Source organism: Oryx dammah, unplaced genomic scaffold (genome assembly GCF_014754425.2).
Source record: "Oryx dammah isolate SB20612 unplaced genomic scaffold, SCBI_Odam_1.1 HiC_scaffold_20, whole genome shotgun sequence".
Lineage (NCBI taxonomy): Eukaryota > Metazoa > Chordata > Mammalia > Artiodactyla > Bovidae > Oryx > Oryx dammah.
In genome coordinates this window covers 31696494-31718814 of record NW_024070204.1, presented here as the reverse complement: position 1 = coordinate 31718814, position 22321 = coordinate 31696494, and the positions used below count along the sequence as shown (strand labels likewise).

Below are 22321 nucleotides of genomic sequence, written 5' to 3'. Positions count from 1 at the left end.
CTAGAGCCACCGCTGAGCCATCTCTACTCTACTGAGTGGGGCCCCAGGGATGGATCATTTGGGGAACTTGCTAGCCTCCTGGGTCAGGCAAGGAGAAGGCAGCCAGGTCCCCTCTGTCCACGACCTCCAAATCTGAGGGCCTGTCTGATTGTTGTCTCCAGGTCAGTTCCTGGGAGTACACTTTTTCTCAAGGTTTGGCAAAACTCTTCTCTTACTCCCATTGATGTTAGTAGTTAAAAACAATGAGACTTGATTTTTCTTAATACTTTTGAGAGGCTTCTCAAACAAAACCAAATATAGAACCAGCAACTGCTCTGTTAGACTTTATGATTAGTAGCTTGGAACCTATGTCACTGACCATCACGGGCAGCAGGTGCAGTGATTAGGGGTAGGGAACATTCAGACCCTCCTAAAATCTTCTTCGGTCTACACTCTTCTGAGGCCAGAGGATGGACTGGCTTTGACTACATGTTTCCTATCAGAAATAGTTTTGTCATCAGCACATTAACCTGCAAATACAGTCAAAGTTCATCAGTATGGAAGAATCGCAAGCTTGTTATGAAACCTGACCAAACGTGGCACACAAAATAGATGGCAGAAGGGCCTGGAGTTCAACAAGTGTAAAAATAAAGGAAGAGGTGTAGAAATTCCCACTGAGTAAAGAGTTGAAATCATTATCCAAATCTTGCTTTCAAGGTTATTGTTATAATTTTTATCAATGATTTTACTTTTCCTTCAGTTATAAAAGTGGTGCATATTATTGTAGAAATTTTTAAAAATGCAGAAAGTTATATAAGATGATACAAAAATCACTTGTGTTCCATCCACTTAGAAAAAAGATTACTATTGTTTAGTTGCTAAGTCGCGTCTGACTCTTTGCGACCCCATGGACTGTAGCCCGCCAGGCTCCTCTGTCCATGGGATTTCCCAGGCAAAATGAACCACTGTAAAATATTTTTATGTAATTTGTTATAGTCTTTTTCCCCTTTGGATAAAGCATGTATGTATATATATATATATATATATATATACACACATATATATGTGTATATGTAATATACATAACCCACATGTAGTATCATGTGAACCCTGTTGATTCGTAGCCTCTTTTATCTAAAACATATGCTATTAAATATTTTTCTTCATCATTTTTTTGTGACTATATAACGTTATTTACTGGGATATATATATATACCATTTTAAAACAATTCTGTTTGCAAATCCTTTCTTATTATTATTTTGGCTGTGCCATGCAGCTTTCAGGATTATAGTTCCCTGACCAGGGATAGCATTCATGCCCCCTGCAGTGAAAACACAGAGTTTTAACCACTAGACCACCAGGAAATTCCCTACCATTTAAAAATTTTACCCTTTCAGTATTGATGGACATTTAGGTGGTTTCTAATCTTTGCTATTATAAAGGATCCTTTGATAATCAGTCTTCTATGCAACTATTCTTCTAAGCCTTGCTTTATAGGAAAAATAGGCTTTAGAATTTGGAAACTTAAGAGTATCTAAGTCTGTTTTCATTGTTCTATTTAAGAGCGATCCTATTCCATGATGACCTCATGGCTGTTTAGGCTTGTTTTAAATGGTCCCCTTATGCCACTGAATCTGTATTTTTGAAGAAAGGAACTATGTTTCGATAGAAATAGACAGTGAGTACGAGTGACTAGGCTTTCTCATGTGATGATGTCTGGTTGTTTAAGGAAACCATGGGAACAATGGCAATAATGGAGCCACTGGCCACGAAGGGGCCAAAGGTGAGAAAGGAGACAAAGGTGACCTGGGACCACGAGGGGAGCGTGGGCAGCATGGCCCCAAAGGAGAGAAGGGCTACCCGGGGATTCCACCAGAACTGCAGGTAAACCATCTTGGCACGTCTCCAGGTGACCCTTAGGGTCCAGGAGTCAGAAGGCTTGCATGTTTTTTCATCCTCAGTGTTGAGTAAACAAACCCTGTCTCAATTTGTTCATCTCAATTTTTTCACCATGGGATATTTGCCTAAGACCAATGTTATCAGGGAGAAGAGAAATGTATGCAGGGTGAAGTTCAGCACCCCCTTTAGACCAAATACAGAGTAACCCTGAACATCAGCTAATTTCCATTTTCCAAATGAAAACATATGTGCAATAAAAAGATTTTTGGCAACTTGAATATATAAACTTTTAGATGCATGAAATATTATTAGACATTTGACTATCCCATTTATTTATAAATTTTGTTACATTTGCATGTTTAGGTCACACAGATAGATATTAATGTACAAATAGTGCTTTCTATCAAATCAGTTTTTGTGCCATTAATTTTTATTTAAATTTTCTCATCTTCTTTATCACTAAAGACATTCTGAGCCCTTTACCTACAGATTTCCAGACCAGACCATATTCAATTCAGCTTAAAGTTTTTAAAATTCATTTATGAGGCTATCATTGGACATTTTAATCTCAAGCCCAACTACCCATTTATCTGTTATTTCTCTTTTAAGTGATCTTCTGAAATTCTTGTTGTCAGTAACACCTAAAACTTGCAAATGTGAGATTAGGTCACACTAAGAAAATTACTAAGTCTGAGTTGCTTATTTACTTATTTGGTTAATATTTAAAAAATGGATTCTTCCAAGAAACACCTATCAACACTGAAAACTAGCATTTTATATTGCTTGTTTCTGGCTGAAATGTCTTCCTGAAATAGTAACTTGTGATTAAAATTAATTAATTGAGAGAATATACTGATGAAATAAAATTTATATTTTAAAGCAAGTCAAGGAAAATTTATACATCATATTTTCTCTGCCCATTTGCGCCTCCTCTCTGCCCTCTAGTGTGCATTGTACATCTGCATTATGCATTAACCAGACCATGCCAGTGGCAGAAATACCTACTCGACCATAAAGCTCAATTTCTCTTCTTTTGACAGCAGACATGTAACTCCTTAGAAGATAACACTACTTACTTACAACCTTATTAAAGTTACTAGCGTATTACTTGTATTCTGCCTATTTTACAGGATTATTGTTTCTTGCATTACCAGTGTGTGACTGAGTCTCTGATAAAAATAGTGATGACTAGGGAACTTGAAACAATTGACCAAATAAACAGTTCTGTAAGATCAATGATTGTAATAGATACGGGAAGAAGCAACAAGGAGGAACCATTTCCCGGACCATTATAGACTAGTAAGGCAGGTGGTCCAGAGGCTATTGGCTACTGTTAAGTGGGCCTCATCCAGTAACGGTACATGGAGTGTCTTATCAAGGAAATCTTGGCTTGGCCTTGGCATGAGCATCCCTACGGCAATGGGACAGTTGGTCACAAAATGCCCCCCAAACCTTGGTTGAAATTAAGGGCAAAAGGGAAAGGACTATAAAATAAAGAGTGTTGCCCACCAGCCAGTTCTGTAAGAACCAAGTCGTTAGCCACTGCAGTCACCGACCTACAATATACCCTGAAAGGAATTCAAGGTGAAGATCAGGATGAAGCACTTTGTGCTCTGGGAAAACTGGCAGAATTGGCCCTCAGACAGTTAAACCTTTTCAGGAGAGAATCTTAGGGATCCAGTTTCCTGCATCTTCCCACACTTAGAAAAGCACTGAAACCAGTGACTAAGACGTCTGGTCCTCGAGAATAGGAGTCACCTTCTACCCAGATGCGCGCGTGACGGCATGCACTCCTTCACCAAAACCACATACACCCTGGTCTCTCCCCTGACCCCCTTACCTCTTCATGACAGTCCTCAGGGCTTTCTGAAAGACTGTCTCCTGGGTTAGAATCCTCAAGTTGGCTCTAATAAAAGTTTCCAGTTTCTTTCATAGATTATTAATGTTTTCATGGACAATACTATAATACGAGAAACTTTTAAAGAACTAGAAAGTACAGTAACTCTATCTGAAAGATCAATGGGGGAAAAACTGCCCTTTATTTGAGCACATGTGGTAGTTGATTACCCTTGGATAAATTCCATCATTTTTCTGGGTCTCAGGTTTTTTTAAAGGGTAAACTAAGAGGTCCTGTGTGTTATTCAACCAGTGTTTGTGTTTTCATAACGTTTTAATGAATGCTGTTTAATAATGTTAATAACCTGGGGTCTGTGTGCCAGTATAAATTTAGAAAGAAAAGGAGGCAGATACAGCTGCCCACGTTATTGTTGTTGTTATTCAGCTGCTCAGTTGTATCTGACTCTTTGTGACCCCATGGACTGCTGCACACCAGGCTTCCCTGTCCGGGTTATAGGTACCTAGTAAGATGGATGATAAACATTCTCAAGGCTAGAATTAACCCAAATCTGTGAATGGTTATATTCTAGTTAAGGGGCCCTGTAGTAGCCAGTTTAAGGGAGAACACCTTGGCAACTGTTACCTTTGCCCTGTCGTTTCTTAACCCTAAAACCATAATATGATCATTTGGGAGAACTCCAGTCATACATTTTGAAGGAAACCTTAAAGAGGATAAAAGATTGGTCTTAGATTGTAAAGGAGGGTAACTTCTGGCCCCTTGATCCCCATTCCTAAATCTTTCATCTGATGTCACCCCTGCTTCATCTTTCTGCATTCCGTGCCCTCATGTGGTCCTTCTGACTGCCCAAATCCTTTCTGTGTTGATTCTCCCAGGTCTGCCTTCCCACTCTACCCCAAGTCTTCCAGAACTTCACGTTATTTGCTCTTTCTTCTCTCACTCTTCTCCCTTAAAACTTCCATTCATTCAACAAGATAACCGCTGCCCCCCCCCAAATTAAAGAACTTACTGATCTAGGGGTTTCTCTGGTGGCTCAGTGATTAAAAAATTCTGCCTGCCAATGCAGGAGACGAAGGTTCGATCCCTGGCCTGGGAAGATCCTACATGTGATGGAGTAACTAAGCCTGTGTTCCACAGCTACTGACTCAGCACTGTAGAGCCCACGCTGCAACTACCAAGCCCCCTTTTGCAACTACTGAAGTGTGTGCACTCAAGAGCCCATATTCTGCAACAAGAGAAGACAGTGCAATATGAAGCCCATGCATCAGACTAGACAGTACATCCCAATCCTTGGAGCTAGAGAAAAGAACATGCAGCAACACAGCACAGCCAAGAAATAACAATTTTTTAAAAAAGAAGTTATTGATTTAATTCACACTCAGTCTCAATGACTCCTTTGGACAGGGGATTGGCATTGACTTTCAAATGTGATTCTCCAGGGGTGGTACAATTTCCATGTGTGGGTTATTCCCACATCACTGAGCAATTCTCTGACACCACCTAGATGTCCTCTGTGCGTGTGTGTGTTAAGTCACTCAGTTGTGACTCCTTGTGACCCCGTGTACTGTAGCCCACCAGGCTCTTCTGTCCATGGGATTCTCCAGGCAAGAATTCTGGAGTGGGTTGCCATTCCCTTCTCCAGGGGATCTTCCTGACTTAGGAATTGGACCCACGTCTCCTGCATTGGCAGGTGGATACTTTACCACTAGCGCCACCTGGGAAGCTGATGTCTTACAGTTCAGCTCAATTCTGACCCTTAAGAGCGCAGCCCTTTGAGACTGCTCCACCCTTCCCCTACTTTAGGCACCAATCCAAGTTCAGGTTCTCACCTGTGCTTCTGTCTGGCTATAGATCAAAGGTTCCAAATGAGCCCCTCATTGGGTTTGATTAATGTACTAAAGAGGCTCATAGAAGAACTCAGAGAAACATTTTACTTACTTTCTCACCAATTTATTATAAAAGGATGTAACTGAAGAGCAGCCAGATAGAAGAGATGCATAAGGCAAGGTATGGAGAAAGGGGGCTGAGAGGCACTCTCCCCAAATCTCCATGAGTTCACCAACCTGGAAACTCTCCAAAACTTGTCTTTTGGGTTTTTATGGAGGCTTCATTTTTCAGGCATAAATGATTAAATCACTAGCTACTGGATTCTCTGTCCAGGCCCTGTCTTCTCCACAGAGATCTGTCAGGGAAGGGCTGGGAGCAGAGAGGTATGGGGGGTGGGAGGCACAGCTCAGTTCTGTTCAGTTCAGTCGCTCAGTCGTGTCCGATTCTTTGTGACCCCAAGGACTGCAGCACCCCAGGCTTCCCTGTCCATCACCAATTCCCAGAGCTTACTGAAACTCATGTCCATTGAGGTGGTGATGCCATCCAACCATCTCATCTTCTGTTATCCCCTTCTCCCACCTCAGTCTTTCCTGGCATCAGGGTCTTTCCCAGGAGTCAGTTCTTCCCATCAGGTGGCCAAAGTACTCGAGTTTCAGCTTCAGCATCAGTCCTTCCAGTGAATATTCAGGACTGATTTCCTTTAGGATGGACTAGTTGGATCTCCTTGCAGTCCAAGGGACTCTCAAGAGTCTTCTCCAACACCACAATTCAAAGCATCAATTCTTCAGCTCTCAGCTTTCTTTATAGTCCAACTTTCACATCCATACCTGACTACTGGAAAAACCATAGCTTTGACTAGACGGACCTTTGTTGGCAAAGTAATGTTTCTGCTTTTTAATATGCTATCTAGGTTTGTCATAACTTTTCTTCCAAGGAGCAAGTGTCCTTTAATTTCATGGCTGCAGTCAGCATCTGCAGTGATTTTGGAGCCCAAGAAAATAAAGTCTCTCACTGTTTCCACTGTTTCCGCATCTATTTGCCATGAAGTGATGGGATCAGATGCTCTAATCTTAGTTTTCTGAATGTTGAGTTTTAAGCCAACTTTGTCACTCTCCTCTTTCACTTTCATCAGGAGGTACTGAGAGTTCAAAACTTTCAGTTGGCTCTACAGGCAACCAGACCCTCCTGAGGGGCTTTTCCAAAGTTACCTCATTAACATAACAAAATACACATTGATTGCCCTTAACACTTAGGAAATTCTGAGGATTTTAGGAGCTCTCTGTCAAAACTGAGGGACAAATATTAAATATATATTTATCATAAATCATAATGTCACAGATGTCTTTTATGGAAAAAACACAGGGTAAATAAATTTTAAAAGTTGTTTGGCTGAAGGACTTTTCAGATCCTTTAGTATATGCCAATGGGTATTTAATAACTGTACACAGAATATTTCATCACAATTTTCCAGTATTATTTGCTAATAGAATTTTAATATCTCAAAAAGCCTTTTAAAGTCTAATGTTCACTGAAACCCATGCTCACAACTATTGATATATACTGTCATTCCAGTGGCTGCATAGCATTAAAATGTTAAAAATCACCATGATTCAATTTTTCTCCATAATGTTCGTATTATTCCCACTCTTGCTGTTACAAATATTGCTGAAATAATACTTGTCCTGAAACGTTGTTTCTCTAAGATAAATTGCCTTTTAATTAACCTCTAACTCTTTCCTTAGATTGCATTCATGGCTTCCCTGGCAACTCATTTCACCAATCAGAACAGTGGGATCATTTTCAGCAGTGTTGAAACCAACATCGGAAACTTCTTTGATGTCATGACCGGGAGATTTGGGGCCCCAGTATCAGGTGAGAGGTAAAAATAAATGAGTGGATTAATTAATCTAGCAACCAAAAAGGGGAAGGAAGGAAGGAGGAAAGGAAGGAGGGGAGGGAGGAAGAGAAGGAGGAGGGGAATGAGTTCTCTGTAATTCTGGTTAAAACATACATATATATATATATATATCACATACACACATATATACACACACATACACACACACACACACATAAATATACACATATATACACATACATGGGGCTTAGACAAAAAAGAATCTGCCTGCTATGCACAATGCATGAGCCTCAGGTTTGATCCCTAGGTCAGGAAGATCCTCTGGAGAAGGAAATGTCAACCTGTTACTGAAAGGGTGGGGGGTGGGGGAGTCTGGCTGCTTGCCACCAATAAACAGGTCAGGGGTGGAAAGGAAAATTAGCTTTATTTCAGATGCCAGCAACTGCCCATTCCCACCCCCACCCCAGGCAACCAGTGGGGCAAGAGCTTTTATATACACAAAGAGGAGGTTACCTGCAGAAACAGCACAGTCAGCTTTGACAGTCCTCTTCAGTCATCTGACCAACATCATCTTGATTGCTGTAGGTACAGTTAATCTTCAGTTTCTGGCTTCCCAGGCGGCGCTAGTGGTAAAGAACCGGTCTGCCAATGCAGGAGACATAGGGGATATGGGTTTGATTCCTGGGTCAGGAGGATCCCCTGGAGGAGAGCATGGCAGCTCTCTAGTATTCTTGCCTGGTGAACTGCATGGATAGAGTAGCCTGGCAGGCTATAGTTCATGGGCTCGCAAACAGTCGGACATTACTAAGAAACTGACACTTTCACTTTCATACAGACACACATGTATATGTACACACATATACATGTATGTGTATATATGTTATATATATAATTTATATATAATTGTTTTCCCTGTTGGATTTCAAAATAAATGAATTAGAATCTGAAAAGACAAAAATATTTTTAAAAATGATGACCATGTTTACTTACATTCTTAACTCTCATTTGAACTGAGAGTTCAATGAGAGGGCACTTGAAAAACACTTTAGATTACATTCTCACAATTTAAATATGTTATAACTGAGTTCATTGCAATTTAAACATGTCATAGCTGTGTTCATCCCTTCACCTTGAGCGCCCCAAGGAAGGTCACATCATTTTTAAAAAACATTAAAAAAATTTTTTGAGTACTTCTGTACTCAATTCCTATTGATGCTGAAACAAATTACCACAAACTGTGAGAGTTGGACTGTGAAGAAGGCTGAGCGCCGAAGAACTGATGCTTTTGAACTGTGGTGTTGGAGAAGACTCTTGAGAGTCCCTTGGACTGCAAGGAGATCCAACCAGTCCATTCTGAAGGAGATCAGCCCTGGGATTTCTCTGGAAGGAATGATGCTAAAGCTGAAACTCCAGTACTTTGGCCACCTCATGCGAAGAGTTGACTCATTGGAGAAGACTCTGATGCTGGGAGGGATTGGGGGCAGGAGGAGAAGAGGACGACCGAGGAGGAGATGGCTGGATGGCGTCACGGACTCGATGGACGCGAGTCTGAGGGAACCCCGGGAGTTGGTGATGGACAGGGAGGCCTGGCGTGCTGCGATTCATGGGGTCGCAAAGAGTCAGACACAACTGAGCGACTGAACTGAACTGAACTGATGTTTAAAACAACACAAAACTATCCTCTTACAGTTCTGGAGATAGGCAGTTCAGAATCAGTTCAACTGGGCTAAAGTCAAGGTGTGGCCAGAGCCGGTTCCTCTGGAAGCTCTAGCGCCTTGCCTCTCCCAACTTCCAGAGGCTGTCACCAGCCCCACAGCATCTCAGGCTCTGCTTCCATTGCCGCGTCACTTCTCAGATTCTGACCTCCTTGGCTCTTTCATAGAGATGGTGTGATTACCTTGGGCCTACCTGGACAATCCAGGATAAGCTCCCCATCATAAAACCTTAAATTTAATCATACCTGCAAAATCTTTTTTGCCATATAAAGCAACAGTCACAGATCCTGGGGATTTTAGGACGTGAGTATGCATGCATACATGCTAAGTCCCTTCAGTTTTTCCAACTCTTTGCGACCCCATGAACTATAGCCCACCGAACTCCTCTGTCCGTGGGATTTCCCAGGCAAGAATACAGGAATAGGTTGCCATACCCTCCTCCAGGGGATCTTCCCAACCCAGGGATCAAACCCAGGTCTCTTATATCTACCTTCTGCATGGGCAGGAAGATTCTTTATCACTCTTGCCACCTGGGAAGCCCAGACATGAGCATATGTGGAATCTATTATTCAGTCCCCAACAACTTTCTTACTTCTTGTGCCACAAGCTGCTTCAAGCTCATATTCCATTTTCTTCTGTCCCAGCTCTGGCAATACTCATTTTTCCAAGGGGCCCTGGTTCCTTTTGTTGAGGAGTAGTATTTAGAAACAAAGACCCATGCTAAACATACTCATTGCTCTGAAGATGTCACCTCTTCTGGCAGGGCTGGGAAATATACATATTACTAATCATGAGTGCCTACGTAACTATATTTTTCTATCTATCTATCTTGTGTGTTAAAAAACAAACAAACAAAAAACCATGAGTTAATTCTGATACCTCTGACTCAAATCCACTGGGTTCATCCTAGCATCCTCTTTGTTTCTTTGTAAATTTTTCTTTGACAAGGAGAACCCCAACTCTCTTAATCTGTAATATATTTACTTATTTGTTGAACTGCTGTCTATGGGATCGCACAGAGTCGGATGCGACTGAAGCGACTTAGCAGCAGCAGCAGCAGTGTAAAAATAAAGTAGTTAAAAAATTGCAAACCCATGTCCCATGAAAAATAAATTTACCAACTAAGGTGTAATGTTTGTGTACATTATTTTTTCTTTTTATGGTATCTATTCAAAATGCCATCTTTAAAACCCTGGCTGTTGTTGTTTATTGGCTAAGTTGTCTCCAACTCTTTTGCAACCCCATGGACTGAAGCCCACCAGGCTCCTCTGTCCACGAGATTTCCCAGGCAAGAATACTGGAGTGGGTTGCCATTTCCTTCTCTAGGGGATCTTCCTGACTTAGGGATGCAACCCACATCTCCTGCACTGGCAGGCGGAGCTGAGCCACCTGGGAAGCGCTTAAAACCGATCATCTTTTTTCCTCATGCCCTTTAGTTCTGTTACTTCATTGATTTCATAATACAGTTAGATTCATTTGTCATAATCTTATTTTGAAATTCTCTGATATTCTACTTGAGCTTTTAAAATTCTGCATGCAGCAAAATGTATTCTTTGTGATGTATAGTTCTATGGGTTTTGACAAGTACATAGAGGTATGTCTCCATCACTATAGTTTCACACAACAAGCTTTCATCTCCCCAATTCCCTTGTGCTCTCTCTTTGTAGTCAACCCCTGTGAACTACAACCCCTGACAATGACTGATTGATTTTCCATCCCTAGAGCTCTAAAATATCATATAAATGGAATTGTCATACAGTCTTTTGGTATTAAATATTAGAATATAAGTCACTTAACAAAATTAATATTTATCCATGTCTATGTATGAATCAGCAGTGTGTTCTTTTTTCTTGTTATGTATTTCACTGAGTGATGATATTAGTTTATCCATTCATGAGTTAAAAACCAATTTAGATTATTGGTGAATTGACCCTTTATCATCATATAATATTTCTATTTGTCCTTAATAATGTTTCTGAGGTCTACTTTGTTTGTTCCCTGGTGGCTCAGCATCAAAGAATCCACCTGCCAATGCCTGCCAAGCAGGAGACATAGGTTTGATCCTTAGGTCAGGAAGATTCCTTGAAGAAGGGAATAGCTACCCAGTATTCTTGCCTGGGAAATCCCATAGACAGAAGAGCCTGGCAGGATACCATCCATGAGGTCTCAAAAGAGTTGGACACGACTTTGCGACTAAAAAACAAAAACTATTTTGTTTAATACATTGTAGCTTCTTCAGTTTTCTTTTGGATAGCATTATGTGTGTTTTATATATATATAATATGTAATATTATATATATTATTACAAATAAGCCAGTCAATGAACTTATTGTTTCTCGCTTTCTTAATTTTTAACTTTTGCTGGTTGAATCATTTGTACATTGTCAAGGTATAAAATAATTGCATTTTAGTTTATGCATATTATCCTCTTCTATAATTTGAACTTATCCTGTAGTTATATATATTCATTGTTCACCATTGGTCATTTTGCCAGAGTTTCCCAAACATCTCTTTATTAGCTAAACTTTGTGCTTTAATTAGAGATTCCCTAATAGCTCAGTTGGTAAAGAATCTGCCTGCAATGCAGAAGACCCCGGCTCGATTCCTGAGTTGGGAAGATCCCCTGGAGAAGGAATAGGCTACCCACTCAAGTATTCTTGTCCTTTAATTATTTTCTCAAAAAAGCTTATGACATCAGTATTCTCTAAGACTTTACATGCTCTATAACTTACATGCTTTATAACTTTACATGTTATAACCTTGGCTGCAAATAAAAACCTTAGTTTATATATTTTTTTCTGGTCCTGTTTTTTGGCATTTGGTCTGGAGAACTCAGACATAAATCTGAGCTTTTTCCTTTTATAAATGACTTAATCTTTTTCTTGACTTCCTGAAGAATTCTTTATCTTCAAAGTTTAGTGATTTTTCTAGAAGAAATGTTAATCATTCTGGATCAAATTTTCCTGCTGTGTCCTTTCATTATATGTATGGAACCCTTCTTTTTGTCCAGGAAAGTTTCTTTGAATTATATCTTAAAACATAAATACAGTTTTTTCTTCTCATTGTTGTACTAAGGTGAGGTGGCATTGGGAGTAGTTTGTCTTGTGTTAGGAAATCAGGCAATAATGGGATATATTGTCTATAGCATATTTCAGTTATAATAAACCCAATTAAAAGTCAACTAGATTTTTACCATCATAGACTAGCAGTTCTGAACAATGCCAGATATAAAATATTTTTATGTCCTCACAAACAGTACCCCGTCCATCTTAGTACAACACTCGTTAACTTTTTAAAGAACTCTGATTACACTTTGTGTTGTTTTTAACTTTCCTTAGCTTGTCTTCTACATGTATTATTTTCTCTAATTTTTTGGTAGAATAAAGATAGAATAAGTTCCATTTCATGTTTGCTTTCTTCCCTTGGTGGCACTAGTGGTAAAGAACCCACCTGCCAATGCAGGAGACACAAGAGATGCAGGTTCCATCTCTGGGCTGGGAAGAGCCCTTGGAGGAGGTCCCGACAACCCACTCCAGTATTCTTGCCTGGAGAATTCCATGGATAGAGGAGCCTAATGGGCTACAGTCCATGGGGTTGCAAAGAGTCAGACACGACTGAGCGGCTAACACACACACAGCCTGCTGCTGCTGCTGCTGCTAAGTCGCTTCAGTCGTGTCTGACTCTGTGCGACCCCATAGACGGCAGCCCACCAGGCTCCCCTGTCCCTGGGATTCTCCAGGCAAGAACACTGGAGTGGGTTGCCATTTCCTTCTCCAGTGCATGAAAGTGAAAAGTGAAGTGAACTCGCTCAGCCATGTCCAACTCAGCGACCCCATGGACTGCAGCCTACCAGGCTCCTCCGTCCATGGGATTTTCCAGGCAAGAGTACTGGAGTGGGGTGCCATCGCCTTCTCTGCACAGACATCCTGCATATGCTTAATTGCTTCTTCCTAGGATTAATTCTCCTTTTGCTTCTCCCAGTTCCTTCTCTCTTCTGCCTTGTTTCTGTGGTACTATTTTAACCTTTTCTGTGTTTTACATTAGTCTTGTCATCCTGGTTTTCAGTTCTTCCTCTTGTCTGATCATTTCTACCATGGGTTTCCACGTTCTGTCTTACAATGTTCTTTCATGGAGGGATTTCCTTCATTAATATACTTTTAAACCCATGATGGAATCTTTGGTTTTATTTTTCATCTCCCACATGACAACATTTCTTCTTGTTGAGTATTCCTTATCTATTGATAATTTTTGTTCTTTTCTACTTTCTAAAATTAACTGATGGTTGATAGATTTCCTAGATCAGCTCTATGCCATAGTTTCTTGAAGAAGGGAAGGGACCCCACCCTACTTCCTGGCTTGGTAATTCAATGGTTCCTCCCTTGCTGCCAGGGGACTCCCCATCTCTCTCTCTCTTTTTTTAAATATAAAATGCTTCATAAATGTGTATGTCATCGTTGCGCAGGGTCCTGTTAATCTTCTCTATATTGTTCCAATTTTAACATATGTGCTGCTGAAGCAAGCACTCTCCATTTCTTTTAACTACAGCAGCTCTGTGTGTTTTCTCTGTGTGGCCACACTTCTCTGCCTTCCCAGACTACACCGGGTCTAGAAAAACATGAAGCCAGCCTTGCACTTGCCAGTTTCTTTGCCTCCTATTTGCTAGCAGATTCTAGGATCCACCACTGCAGAAGGACTTTTCACACTTTCTGTACTTTATCTGGCAAACTTCCTCCCAAACATAACTTTTGCTTTATCTCAGCTCTGCTCGAGGGAGCTTCTTTTCAGCATCAGTACTTCAGAGTGACCCTTCTGTACTGGGGGTGGAGGGAGGGCACTTTTCTGGGAAGTGTTTGAGATCTGCTGCCACTTGGCCTCCGCAAAATTCCTTGCCCAACCTCCATGTCGCCTCCATGTGACTCTGCCTGCTATCACTGACATATGACAGCACTTAACTGATACTTTAAGTTGATTGATTTTCTTTCCGGTCTCCTGGTTTTGCAGAGAATGGATATTTTTGGTGCTTGTTTTCAATTTTCTTTGTCTCTGTCTATGGCATTGAGAAGGAAAAGAAGAAAATTCTGATGGAGGCAGTGGTCATGTTTGATTGTCACAAATACTTTTAATGTGTGCTTTGATTTATTTTTCTACCCAGCTGAAGTCAGAAATGGACTGACATATGAAGTGAAAGAAGCAATCTTTCATCACCCTTCAGTCAGCTTTAAGCCTTTTTTTGTGATTTTCTGCTCTGAAGATTTATGTTAAATTTTCCTATAACTGTTTTGTTAAACACTTCTAGATATCCCCAATGAGTGGTTCCATTGCTTTCAATGATTTTATAATTGAAGCTCAAGGATTTAGTTGGTTTTTAGAATTTTCTTGGGCTGGACATAATTTGGACAATAACAGCCATCTTTAGACTCCCACTTTACTGTTTAAACTTTGAGTTGATTATAAATGACCATTTGAGAGTTAAGGGACAGAGAAGGTTGAATTTCACATGAAGATGTGAAAACCAGAGTGAAAATATATTGTCTCTGGTTTCAGTATGTTCCCTTGCAGAGAAAAGCCATATGTGGATGTAATACAGATGCACTTTTATATTTCCAATTCTAGTCATTTCATTTATTCGCCATCTGGTTTCTTAGTGTTTCTAAAATACCCCTACATCTATTTTTTTAATAGCAGTCATCATTTTTCTTCAGGAAAAGTAATATTTTTTTTCTGTCATTTTGATTCCCACTTTATCTTCTTGAAGCATTGAAAATTGTGTAAGTAATAAGAAATTTTGTAAAATGCAAAAAACTGCATACATAGAAATTATTTTATTTGAGTCTCTGATTTTTCTCTGCCTTTATGTTTCATCTGTAGATCCATCTTTAGGCATATGAATGGGCATGACTTATTTTTATACTGTATCTTTTATTCTCAGCTCATTGAAAATGCAAGCCTGGCTCTAAAATAAGCAAAATCATACATCTCAATGGACATGAGTTTGGGTAAAACTCCGGGAGTTGGTGATGGACAGGGAGGCCTGGTGTGCTGCAGTCCATGGGTTCACAAAGAGTCAGACACGACTGAGCGACTGAACTGAACTGAACTGAACTGATACATGTGTATGTGGTTCAACTTGACTCAGAGGCAGATGGATCAACATGGTAGCCTTACAGCTTCTCTTTCACTTGATTGTACCTTTGGAAACAAGCATAGAACTGTGTGTGGTGCTTTTTTTTTTTTTTTTTCCTTCCAGATGTTTCTGGGTTTTTCTTTCACAAAGTATACTATGGTCTGATTGTGTTCCCCCAAAACCCACACACTGAAAATCTGATGCCCAAGGGGATGGTGTTAGACATCACAATGAACTCTCATAAATGGAATTAGTGCCCTCAGAGAAGAGACCTCACAAAGCTCCCTAACCCATTCTGCTAGGAGAGGACACAACCAGAACTCAGTGACCTGTAAGAGGGCCCTAACCTGGTCTTAGAATGCCAGTCTCCAGAGCTGTGAGAAATAAATCTGTTGCTATTTCTAAGCTACTAAGTCTGTTTGGGGCTTCCCAAGTGGTACAGTGGCAGAATCTGCCTGCCAGTGCGGGAGATGCACGAGACCCAGGTTCAGTCCTTGGGTTGGGAAGACCCTCTGGAGGAGGAGATGGCAACCCACTCCAGTATTCTTGCTTGGGGAATGCCATGGACAGAGGACCCTGGCAGGCTACAGTCCATGGAGTCACAAAGAGTCAGACATGCCTGAGCAACTGAGCACGAGCAGTCTGTTGTATTTGGTTACAGCAGCTCAAATGCATTAAGGCAAGGCCACTAGTTTAAACATGTAACATGGAAATCAATAAGAATGTGATACTTTATGTTCATTCATCTTTCTAAAATGCACTCTCAAAACCAAGATCATTTGAAGTTAGGAAGATTTTCCTTTTCATTCATCTCTCTACTATTGGATTCCTCTTAATCTTTCAGTAAAAGTATTTCCTAAACTGGTATTTAAAGTGAATCAGGTATATTAAGTTGCTTTCAATTAGCAACCCTAGATCCTTACAGGAAAACTAACATATTTTAAAGTGTGTTGGTCTTTTTTTAAATGAAAAGTGTTCAAATTTTTAGTAGCAAGGTCATGTTGCTCAAAGTTCAATCTATTTATTGTACATAATTTCACCTACTTACGGTGAATAACATGAGAAATTGCTGCAGCCATTAGAAGTGATGAACATTTCTCTGTGCTATATGACTTCCTTATCTTTGGTTAATAGCAGTGTTGTCCTCGGGTCATTTTGTCAGGCCACAGAAGCCCACAGGTGCCTCCCTGCTGGGCTCTCTACTGTGTCCATATATGTATTGAGGAAGGTGCTGCTGATGGTTACTCTAAACCTAAAGGATAGGCTTTTATACCTTATTCTATGCACTGAGAAAGTCTCATAAAAATTTAAAGGAGTTTGAAGGTGCAAGCGGATAAACAGATACTCATAGGAATAAAGGCCAAGAAGAACCTACATATCGGGAATTCCCCAGTGGTCTAGTGGCTAAGACTCTGTGCTCCCAGTTCAGGGACCTGAGGTCCAATTCCTGGTCAGGGAACTAGATTCCGCATGGCACAACTAGGAGTTCACATGCTGAAACTAAAGATCTCACGTGCCACAGTGAAGACTGAAGATCCTGAGTGCTGTAAATAAGACCAAGGACAGCCAAAAAAAAAAGACAAAACCAAAACACACAAAAAACGAGTTTCCCTGATGGCTCAGATGGTAAAGAATCTCCTTTCAATACGAGAGACCCAGTTTCAATTGCTGGGAAAGGAAGATTGCCTGGAGAAGGAAATGGCCTGGAGAATCCCATGGACAGTGGAGCCTGGCGAGCTACAGTCCATGTGGATGCAAAGAGTCAGACAGAACTGAGCGAGTAACATTTACACTTCCAAAAAAAAATTTTTTTAAAAAGAACCTACATACCACTTAGAATAGCAACAAATGAAATGTGAAGTCCAGTGACATGAATGTGAAATCCAGTCCTCAGTGTTCAATAGTTAACAAAAATGCGGATGCATATCTGCCTCTTCCAGGTGTGTACTTCTTCACCTTCAGCATGATGAAGCATGAGGATGTTGAGGAAGTGTATGTATACCTCATGCACAATGGCAACACGGTCTTCAGCATGTACAGGTAAGTGGTCTCTCCTATCGTAGGTATCCATGCTGCCATTGTTTGCTCAAAGGATGGCCAATGTCAGGACGTGACTAGGATTCAACAGAGATCGGCACAAACCTTGTTGTCATCCAGAGCTCCACACACCAGTATATGGCCAGATTACCATTACTCTTTGTGGGGCAGTGAATCTGGTAAACTTGAACATACACAGGTTGATAAGAGGTCTTGAGCTAATTACTAGCAACGCTCATCATAACTAACTATTTGCATTCTTTTCTTAACTCTTTCTTTCTTTCCTTCTCTCTCAGATTTTCCTTCTCCTTTCCTACTCTCTGCTCCCTTTGCCTAGAGTTTAGCTCTCTTGATGACCTTCTCCATCATCCCTGGAGCTGGCAGATTAAGAGCTGGGAACCAGTCTCCCTCTTTAGGCTGTGCTGCAACTCTGATGTTTATCTTATCAACCTGGCCCTAAGGCTCCTTGGAGAAAAGTCCATATAAAAGAGAAAAAATGCACTTTGCTCTGATGTAAGCTTAAGATGTAGAAACGAGGCAGAGCGCCAACACCTTTCCCATAATTAAATAAATGGGTGTTGAGAAACTGTGAAAAACTTTATGTTTGCTATCTTTTTTTTTATTTTTATTTTTGACGATTTGTGGGGATTGCCTTTTTTTTTTTTTTCTTTTGGAACCTGGCCTCTAGTAAGATGGGGTATTTGAAAAGCCAAAAGAGAAAAGATGAGTTAGATAGGTGAAACTGCTACGACAAAGAGATCTAGAAGACTGTGGCTTGAACATATTAGAATTTTATTTTTCTTGGTTGGTTCCAGGTTGGGTAGAAAAGAGGAGGAGGATGTGTGGAAGTTGGATGGAGGATTGCTCCAACAGGTTTCTGAGGGATGTGGGCTGGTAAAACTTTTCTGCCGTCTGTAAAACTGACTCCCAAATTTTCACTGGTCATGGTCATTGCCACAGTCAGAAGGTGGAAAGAAGAACAAGCTTTGATGCATCAGACATTCTACTCCAAGTCACCACATTTTCCCAAATGGTTTTCTCTAACATGACAAGGAGGTCCAGCTTTGAAGCCCACAATATCTATTTCCTCATTGCTCCATCCCTGACCATGAGCTGATGCAACATGTTTTAGTTTGGGTTAGGGCAGCACACTTCTTTAAATACAAATTCTATTGTTAGTTAAGGTGGATTGAACTGCTCTAACATTGACCCAAGGGCTTGAACATGATAGAAACTCCTTTTCATGCCACAGTCTTCAAGCACTCAGGCTTCAACAAAAGGTTTCCAAGTTCATTCTGGTCATTGTTATTAGCATTCCACACAGTTGTAATGAGGAAAGATCAAGGGGGATTGTTTGTGGGAGTTTTACTGGCCAGTTCTATAAGTGGCACATGTAATTTCTGCTCACGTGTCATTTAGAGAATTTAATCCAGATTATACCTAAATGTATGAGACTCTGGGAGAGAAGGGGGATAGATTTTGGTTAACAGCTGACTGTTCTCTTCAAAGACTAAGTAGTTGGTGTTTGTTCTTTTTCCTTCTAGCTATGAAACAAAGGGGAAATCAGATACATCCAGCAATCATGCAGTGCTGAAGCTGGCCAAAGGGGATGAGGTGTGGCTGAGAATGGGCAATGGTGCTCTTCATGGGGACCACCAGCGCTTCTCTACCTTTGCAGGCTTCCTGCTCTTCGAAACTAAGTAAAACTATGAATAGACCAGCTCCACTCTGGGGAAGACTTATAGCTGAGATGGTGTTGTCATGATCCAAGGGATTTTAGAGTTGATGGCTCTACATGTTGTATTTTAAAACATTTTTATTGGTTACATTGCTAATCACAGTACAGTTACATCAATAATGTGGGATGACTCAGGGGCTCAGAAGAATAAACCACAAAACAGTCTTCCCAAGAGACCTTGACTAATATACCCAGCAACATATATCGCTCTTTTCTAGACACCTAAAAGAGAATTCCCCTCTTCATACAGGTTAGAAATGATTGTTCCTATCAGAAAAGTCAGTTTTGGCTGCTCTAATAACAGCTTTCAGGAAGCTGTAAGGTTTGGGGTTCCTTATTCTTTGGAGCATTTCAGAGAATAGGGTGCAGTGATTATGACGGGAACAAGAAAAGAATAAGGGGCACTTGCCTGGATCAAGGTACCAGAAATATTTGTAAAGTCTAAACTGGGGAGTAACACTTTGATCCAGTGGGTCAATATTCATGAATAAAGTAGATATATTTTAGTAATTCCAGATAGCTTTTAGATAGCAGAAATATTCACAATGCTGACAAATAATTGACTCCTTTTTAATGATACTGCTATAATTAAATCTTTACTTCTAATGGCATTTATTTTTGGAAATAGAATTTTCCTATGATCCAAAATTGGGCTTATCAGGTCGAGATTATCAGATGGACTCTTTTTCCATTGCATTTCTTACATTATGATAGAGCTCTGTTGACTCTGGCCTGCAGTGAGTGCAGGTTCATATTGTGCAAATGTAATCATCTACTTTTCTGTCAGCTTAGAAATTAGCCTAATAGTCTTTACACACACTGGCATGGAGTATTTAAGGAATTGTAAACCCAGTCATATGCAGTCAAACTGATATGTACAAAATATAAGGGCATTTCACTCAGCAGACATATAATAAAATTGCTTAAGCTTTTTTAAAAATAGAAAATTATATGGGAATTCCCTGGTGGTCCAGTGGTTAGGACCCAGTGCTTTTATTGCCAGGCCTGGGTTCAATCCCTGGTCAAGGAACTAAGATCCCACAAGCTGCATAGTGGGGCCAAAAATTTTTTAAAATCTGTGTATTTTAAAAAGTTATATGACTTCTTTGATTACCATATTTAATCCATTTTCACGGAGCATCCGTGCAGCTAGACTTTTGCCTATTCCTCCCCCAAAATCAATTCTCAAAGGATTAAATTTTCCACGAAAACTATGCTCGTGAGAATGTGCCATAAATTCTGATGATAGAACCCCAAAGAGTTAACTTTAAGCAAAGAATTATTGGAGTATGAATTTATCTTGATGTTGAATCATATTTAAAATGTGCTCCAGAGATGTCCATCTAACAAATATTACATAATGAATTCCCTTAGAAGTAACAAACCCTTAAATTTATTTTCTGTTATAATTTGAATATTCACAAAAGCTTTTTAACTGTAAATTTACTTGTATTTGATTATCCTTATAACTAGAAATGGAAATAGTGAATGAGAACTACCCTGTTAGCTAATTTAATGTGTTCCACATTCACGTCAGTCTTTGACTCTTTTCTTTTGATCTTCAAATATTTTGAAATTCTTCCTGAATCCATACGCAATGCTATTTTAAAGTGAAATGGATATTAGCTCTAAGGTGCTTGACTGTAATATCTTTGTGATTTTTGTGTATATTTTCCCTCTCCCACCTCACCTTGGTATGGGGTCATGGGTTAAGTTTATTTCTACCAAATTTCAAAACTTTCCTTGAAGTGCATTGCCAATAGATAACTGAATATTGCATGTTTCCCAGAAGGACTTTATATCTAAAGAGCATGCATTACTAATAAAGTGATTTAGAGTAAGATATTGACCTGGCTTTAAATAAAACTGAGGTGAGAAAAATGTAATAAGCATTACATGGAAATAAACCCACTTTTGTTAAATGTACTATTTTAGAATGTTTTTAATTAAGTTGAATAATCATGTAATTATAAGTCACTATGGGATATAGATGGGGAAACAGTGGAAACAGTGTCAGACTTTATTTTGGGAGGCTCCAAAATTACTGCAGATGGTGACTGCAGCCATGAAATTAAAAGACGCTTACTCCTTGGAAGAAAAGTTATGACCAACCTAGATAGCATATTGAAAAGCAGAGACATTGCTTTGCCAACAAAGGTCCGTCTAGTCAAGGCTATGGTTTCTCCAGTGGTCATGTGTGGATGTGAGTTGGACTGTGAAGAAGGCTGTGCACCAAAGAATTGATGCTTTTGAACTGTGGTGTTGGAGAAGACTCTTGAGAGTCCCTTGGACTGCAAGGAGATCCAACCCGTCCATTCTGAAGGAGATCAGCCCTGGGATTTCTTTGGAGGGAATGATGCTGAAGCTGAAAATCCAGTACTTTGGCCACCTCATGCGAAGAGTTGACTCATTGGAAAAGACTCTGATGCTGGGAGGGATTGGGGGCAGGAGGAGAAGGGGATGACAGAGGATGAGATGGCTGGATGGCATCACGGACTCGATGGATGTGAGTCTGAGTGAACTCTGGGAGTTGGTGATGGACAGGGAGGCCTGGCGTGCTGCGATTCATAGGGTCGCAAAGAGTCGGACACGACTGAGCGACACAACTGAACTGAAGCTTTGGAAAGAGTTGAAAGCAGCTGACTTTTGATCTATTTACTCTCTTTAGTACAGGGAAGCCTTGGAGGCCAAAGAAAAGGGCACATGACTCCACTGGACTGTAGGTAAATAAATTAATCATACTTGATAAGAAGAAGTTGGTTGTTCAGTCACTAAGTCGTGTTCGACTCTCCAACCTCACAAACTGCAGCATGCCAGGCTTAAGAGAATTTACTTATTGAATAGACTTAATGGTTATCGCTGGCCACAAGACTGATTCAGTTCAGTTCAGTTCAGTCACTCAGTCATGTCCGACTCTTTGCGACCCCAAGAACTGCAGCATGCCAGGCTTCCCTGTCCATCACCAACTCCTGGAGTTCACCCAAACTCATGTGCATTGAGTCGGTGATGCTATCCAGCCATCTCATCCTCTGTTGTCCCCTTCTCCTCCTGCCCCCAATCCCTCCCAGCATCAGAGTCTTTTCCAATGAGTCAGCTCTTCTCATGAGAAGGCCAAAGTATTGGAGATTCAGCCTCAGCCTCAGTCCTTCCAATGAACACCCAGGACTGGTCTCCTTTAGGATGGACTGGTTGGATCTCCTTTGATTATGCTAAATAAACCCAGAATTTAGGAAACATGGTTCCATGGCTAAGTAGCTTTCTGGAATAGAAAATAGTCTGTTTGGTGAC

The 22321-nt window shown here is 40.4% G+C and overlaps 1 protein-coding gene and 1 non-coding gene across 4 annotated transcripts in view; one reads left to right on the top strand and one right to left on the bottom strand.

The window, feature by feature from the left end:
• The window catches only part of C1QTNF3 (C1q and TNF related 3), a 29676-nt gene extending 8717 nt beyond the window's left edge, over positions 1-20959 (top strand). For all 3 annotated transcript variants that reach the window (XM_040262295.1, XM_040262296.1, XM_040262297.1), the window contains exons 3-6: positions 1710-1864; positions 7304-7433; positions 17199-17298; positions 18840-20959. In XM_040262295.1, coding sequence (XP_040118229.1) covers positions 1710-1864; positions 7304-7433; positions 17199-17298; positions 18840-18999 — 545 coding nt within the window. In that variant the 3' untranslated portion in view covers positions 19000-20959. The remainder of the gene's footprint in view (positions 1-1709; positions 1865-7303; positions 7434-17198; positions 17299-18839) is intronic.
• On the bottom strand, positions 13552-13657 carry LOC120879732. Its single transcript, XR_005724877.1, has one exon. It is a non-coding gene; the product is annotated as a U6 spliceosomal RNA (small nuclear RNA).
• Positions 20960-22321: the final 1362 nt, after the last annotated feature.